A 6,307-nucleotide genomic window follows, 5' to 3' on the forward strand; every position below is an offset into this window, starting at 1 on the left:
CTTCAATCAATTAACAATTCATTCACTCATAAATTACTTCCAACATACATAATCTTTCACTAATATCTTGTAATACTAGAGGTCATCTGGAGACTATCAATTCAATAAAGATGTGTTAAAACGGCATAAGACAGACAACACAATAAATAATATTTTTTAATAAATATTTATAATTTAATAAAAGCTTCTGTAAAACAAAAACAAAAAATCATAAATAATCAAAACGACTTTATTTTGGGCTCAAAAAACAACTTTTAAATATAGTAATAAAAAATGCTAAAAATTAAGGGTGGTCAGTTTTAACTTTATGCAAAATGAGGTGAATTAATATCAAATTCAAGCCACCTTTCACAAAAATTTTGCGACAAAACACCTCAAACTAGAAATAAGGAGTGAGATCGAAAAATTCTTAACACACGTTTTTCATTACATTTTTTAACCCAAGTATTATTTGAATTTTTTTTTGATCAAGTTACCTTTGAAAAACATGTCAGTTATTATGTGTAATGTCAATTATATTAATTTTTTTGTTAATCTGATTAAAATGAGTGACCAGAAAAAAGTGCGTACTGAAATTATTAAATATTTTCAACAAAACCCAACTTGGTCTTACAAAAAGTTGGCCAAGCATACAAAGGTCTGCCGTCAAACTGTTTCCAATGTTATTAAACAGTACCGGGAGAACTTGTCAGTTGATAGAAAACCTGGTTCAGGTAGAAGGAATGGTCCACATGATGTTTCTAAAGCCAAAAAAATAGAACGCATTTTCAAAAGAGCTCCCAACACATCCGGTAGGAAAGCAGCCCGGTTAGCTCAGTGCTCGGACTATTTGGTACGAAAAGTTAAAGCTAATGCAGGTTTAAAAACATACAAGGCTCAAAAAGTTCCTGACAGGAACGCTACTAAAAATTTAGAGGCCAAAAACAGAGCACGGAAATTGAAGTCAAGTTTTATAAAAAAATATTCTTGCTGCATAATGGATGACGAAACGTATGTTCTGGCAGATTTTTCGCAACTTCCAGGTCAAAAATTTTATGTTGCTGATGCTCGAGGGAATGTTGAAGAAAAGTTTAGGACCCAAAAGCAGACAAAATTTCCCAGAAAGTTCTTGGTATGGCAAGCAATATGCAGTTGCGGCAAAAGAAGCCACTCATTTGTTACAACGGGCTCTATAAATACCGAAATTTACATCAAGGAATGTTTACAAAAAAGGCTGCTTCCATTCATAAGACTTCATAATGTGTCCACTTATTTTTGGCGTGACTTGGCATCCTGTCACTATGGCAAACAAGCCCTTGAGTGGTACAAGAACAATAATGTGGTATTGGTACCAAGAGAGGCAAATCCTCCAAACTGCCCGGAGCTAAGGCCAGTGGAGAGATATTGGGCTCTTGTTAAAAGAGAATTGAAGAGTACAAAAAAGGTGTCCAAAAGTGTGGTAGATTTTAAACGGAGATGGACTACATGTTCGAGCAAAGTGACAGAAAGCACTATAAAAACGTTAATGGAAGGGTTTCCGAAAAAGGTTCAAAATTTCATCACTAGTGATTAAAACTATAAAAATAATTTTTTTTGTAAATTGTAATAATAATTTCAATCAAATAAAAAAAAAATTAAAGCTGTAAGTTTAGTGGTTTCTTTTTTATAAACATATATGTATGTTAAGAATTTTTCGATCTCACTCCTTATGTTGTTTTTTTAAATGTTTTAAACATAAAAATTTGGCTAAAAACAAAGCAAAAATTCGAAAGAGAAGATGAAGATTTACAGATGATGATCAATCAAATGCAAAGATTTGGAACACACATGCTACGATCGATCGAACAAGTGCCAGTGTATGCATGTGTATTGAGTGCGCAGTCGCACAGACAAAGTGACTGGCATACTCACACTCCATCACACACACACATGTACTGAGCGGGTACGACACAGCGATTTGTTGATTTTTTGAATGAAACTTCTTTGGATTTTGTTTGATTTTTGTAAATTATATATTAGTTTAGTATAAATTATGCGGATAGGTCAGTTTAGGTTATCATTGCATGTTGGACAGTTGAAAGATACGCACGACCAACATCAAAATGAAGGTAAGTAACATTTGGCTGAAGATTAACACATCAACATAAACACCTAAAACCGAGCAACTGTGGATTACCGCTCGTACTTCATACATCTAAGGATTAACTAGCAATTACCAGTACTTGACACCATCTTTTTTTCTATTTTGTAAAAAAAATTCTCTTTTTAGCTATTAAGCCCTTTTGTTGGATTTTTACTAGTGGGTCTATGGGCTTCCGCCATTGAAGCAGATATTTCTTTGTCTTTAAGAAACAAACAACAATATTTACCGCCACCCATACAAGAATTACCCGTCAAAGACGATTACTACAATAATCAAGAGAATACACAACAACAACAGCAGCAACAACAACAACAGACATTTGAAGAGAAAAAATATGCCAATTCCAGATATCAAGTCTTCGAGGTTCATAACCATTATGAACCGGGTAATGGAGAAAACAACCAGAAATCACCAGCCACCCAAACGAACTTTGTAAATAATAATAATTATTCGCCTTCACAAAAGTCCGGAGCTGCTGAAGAAATACGCATCGAACACATCAATGCTCCGGCAGATTTTCCTTTAGATGATCCCAATTTGGATGCATCATACTTGAGTTTCGCTACCGGCAATGAAGACAGCAATCAACAGATTATTGTAAAACATGAGACCAAAACTGTTCAAACCATTTCTAACAATATTCCAGTGCCTTTTCCCTCCAACTTTAAACACACCTTCCCAGAAAAATCTAATAAACAGCAGAACTTTAATTCAGTACAACAATCTGTCTCATCTGTAGAACAATATCAACGAAATCAGCAACATGGTGTTAATAGTTTTAAGACACAAACACAACAATATTCAAGACAGCCACAGCAAAATTCTTTGAACACTCAATCTCAAGCATATCAGCCAATACAGCAAACTGGTCATAATTCTGGCAGCAAAACTGGAAAGGAATACTTGCCGCCAATTCCCAAAAAATCTACAACTCATCAACAAGGATCAGTTAAAAGCCAACAAAACTTTGTACCAAAAGCTCCTTTCAAGGGTCCCGATTATTTGCCACCTCAACAACATGGTTCAACTCAAAGCCAGCAGAATTTTGTACCAAATGCTCCTTTCAAGGGTCCCGATTATTTGCCACCTCAACAACATGGCTCTGCTCAGTCCCAGCAAAACTTTGTAGCCAATGCTCCTTTCAAAGGACCCGATTATTTGCCACCTCAACAGCAAGGTTCTGCTCAATCCCACCAAAATTTTGTACAAAATGCTCCTTTCAAGGGTCCCGATTATTTGCCACCTCAACAACATGGTTCAGCTCAGTCGCACCAAAATGCTCCTTTCAAGGGTCCTGATTATTTGCCACCTCAACAACATGGTTCTGCACAATCCCAGCAAAACTTTGTTCCAAATGCACCCTTCAAGGGTCCCGATTATTTGCCACCTCAACAACATGGTTCTGCACAATCACAACAGAACTTTGAACATAACGCTCCCTTCAAGGGCCCTGATTATTTACCACCATCAGAGCAATCAACGTTCCGCCCAAGTACACCATATAATGAACCCGAGTATACACCATCTCAACAACCTAATTTCAAGGGTCCAGATTATCTACCGCCACAGGGAAACTCTGTTCAGCAACAGAATAAACCTTTCAGGTCTGGTAAATCATTTAAAGGAGCAGATTATTTGCCACCCCAACACCATGTTCCAGGAAAATCTCAACAAATAAATCAGAATCAAAACACTGCATTTAAGGCTCCGGATTATTTGCCACCCCATCAGCAACAACAACAGGTAACATCCAACCAAAATACTCCATTTAAGGGTCCGGATTACTTGCCACCCCAACAACAACAACAGCAGATAAAATCCAACCAAAATACTTCATTTAAGGGTCCGGATTACTTGCCACCCCAACAACAACAACAACAACAGCAGATAACATCCAACCAAAATACTCCATTTAAGGGCCCCGATTACTTGCCACCTCAACCGCAACAAAAGCAAACCAACTTCCAGCAAAGCAATCAATTTAAAGGACCAGATTATTTACCACCAAATCATTCCAAAAATAATGCACCATTCAAAGGTCTCGATTACTTGCCACCTCAAGGAATTCAAGTTCAGGCATATCAGACACAAATTGAAAGCTTACCCTCTGGTTACGACTTCCAAAAACCTCCAAACTCCGAACAGGCTATAGCAGAATTACACACTCTTCCCGGTCAATCGCCTCAATATCAAGAAGTAACTGTACAATCTCAAATTCAAGTGGCTGGTCGTGAACAAGGATCTGACATTGTTTATGGAACATCGAAACAGGCAAACCCTCCCCAAAACAATGGCTATTTACCACCTGGTTATGATACTCCAAAACCAGAAAATTCTGAACAAGCTATAAATCAGTTACATAATCAAGAGCAAACAACTGCTAGACAATCTTTCAAAGCTTCGGAGTATTTACCTCCCGGTTATGATTTCCAAAAGCCTGAAAATGCCGAACAAGCCATAAACCAATTGCATAGTTTGGATCCATCATTTCAACAAACTAGTCGCTCGGCAACTGAGGAAGATGTTTCAGGTCAATCGTATAGTAGTAATGGTTTTTTACCAGCCGGTTATGATTTTCAAAAACCTGCAAATTCTGAACAAGCCATAAATCAATTACATAGTCTACAGAATTCGTACAAATCAGCACAAACTCAGTCCTACAGTCAACAACAAACGCAGTCTCAGGTAACTCAAGTTAGACAAAATTTCCAAGCTCAAACTTACCAGGGAAGTCAACAGTTTAAGGGTCCTGACTATTTGCCACCCACAACTGGTACTCAACAGTTTAAGGGTCCTGACTATTTGCCACCCGCATCTGTTATTCAACAGTTTAAGGGTCCTGACTATTTGCCACCCGCATCTGGTTCTCAAACATTCAAGGGTCCCGACTATTTGCCTCCTAATTCCGGTTCTCAAAATTTTAAGGGTCCCGACTATTTGCCACCCACTACTGGCTCTCAAAACTACAAGGCTCCTGATTATTTACCACCCACTACTGGCTCTCAAAACTACAAGGCTCCTGATTATTTACCACCCACTACTGGCCCTCAAAACCACAAGGCTCCTGATTATTTACCACCCGCAGCTTCGGGGCAAACAGCAGTTCTCCAAAACAATCAATACAATTCACAAGTTTTTAAAGGTCCCGATTATTTGCCACCCGTAAATGTAAAACAATCTTATGAACCACAGCAACAATCACAATTTAAGGCTCCTGATTATCTACCACCCACCAGACAAGGTTTTAAACCCTCGACTATGTATCCTTTAAGCAGTTATATGACCAACGTTAAGCCTAACGATCGTTATGCTAACTCAAGAAGACCATTTCCTGAATACGGGCTACCACCAAGCAAAACGGCTGCAGTTTCTACCAGTTACGACTTATCACCCATGTATCGCGAACCGGCTTCCCGGCCTCAGTATTATGCACCCACAATGTCCTACTCCAACAATGCGTTCAACAGTCAAACCTACACCACCTTTACACAAAAACCCTACCAAAGCACGCCAGCACTCAGTGAGCAAACACGTCAAACATTGCAAACCTTCATGCCTGAGGATTTACGCCAAAAGGCCACAACGGTCCAGTATAATTCCCCAAGCGCGGTTACAGTGGCCGCAACAACGGTGCAAACTACTCAACCAACTACGTCTAAAATTCGCACCGTGCAAATTGTCAATACCAAGGCCGTCAAAACTTTGAAAGTACTGGAATCATTAGATCATGCTGGTGTCAAGACTATTAAAATTTTGGGTCCCTCACTTGAACAACCCATGGGTGATCATCGTGTTGTCAAGGTAGTAAGCGGTGGTCATGAGCAAAACGTACAAACGGTAAAGATTTTCAATGATCATCAAGATGTTACAGCCAACACAAATGTTGGGCAAAACCAAAATACCGGCTATTTGCCACCCAGACGCAAACGTAATCCCAATAGTAAAACAAAGGCAAAAGGTCGTCGTCGTAACTGAACATAAGGGAAATCATCTTCGTTTCCGGTCTGAGAGCTGTGCTGCGTTTTCAGCAGCACATAGTACTGATTAGTATTAATCACTTGTTAATTATTTTAGTCATTCTTTTACTTACATACGCCCAATCAATCCATTATTATATCCAATCTCAACCATCCTCAATCAATAACGTTTGCATAACATTCACAATTATTAAGATTATGTGAACGC

General features: G+C 38.4%; 1 protein-coding gene across 1 annotated transcript; it reads left to right on the forward strand.

Moving 5' to 3' along the window:
* Positions 1-2,081: 2,081 nt before the first annotated feature.
* Positions 2,082-6,097, forward strand: LOC135958396 (nuclear receptor coactivator 6). Its single transcript, XM_065509300.1, has 4 exons — positions 2,082-2,087; positions 2,249-2,340; positions 2,407-2,536; positions 2,588-6,097. The coding sequence occupies exons 1-4, from the start codon at positions 2,082-2,084 to the stop codon at positions 6,095-6,097; spliced, it is 3,738 nt and encodes a 1,245-aa protein (XP_065365372.1).
* The last annotated feature ends 210 nt before the right edge of the window (positions 6,098-6,307 follow it).

The sequence above is a fragment of the Calliphora vicina genome, chromosome 4 (genome assembly GCF_958450345.1).
Source record: "Calliphora vicina chromosome 4, idCalVici1.1, whole genome shotgun sequence".
NCBI lineage: Eukaryota > Metazoa > Arthropoda > Insecta > Diptera > Calliphoridae > Calliphora > Calliphora vicina.

Bases quoted from the DNA above. Each gene is read 5' to 3' on its own strand.
- LOC135958396 (XM_065509300.1), top strand. The intron at 2,341-2,406 runs ATATTTACCGCC...TCAAGAGAATAC, and splicing joins TCTTTAAGAAACAAACAACA to ACAACAACAACAGCAGCAAC. The intron at 2,537-2,587 runs GCCACCCAAACG...CCTTCACAAAAG, and splicing joins AAAACAACCAGAAATCACCA to TCCGGAGCTGCTGAAGAAAT.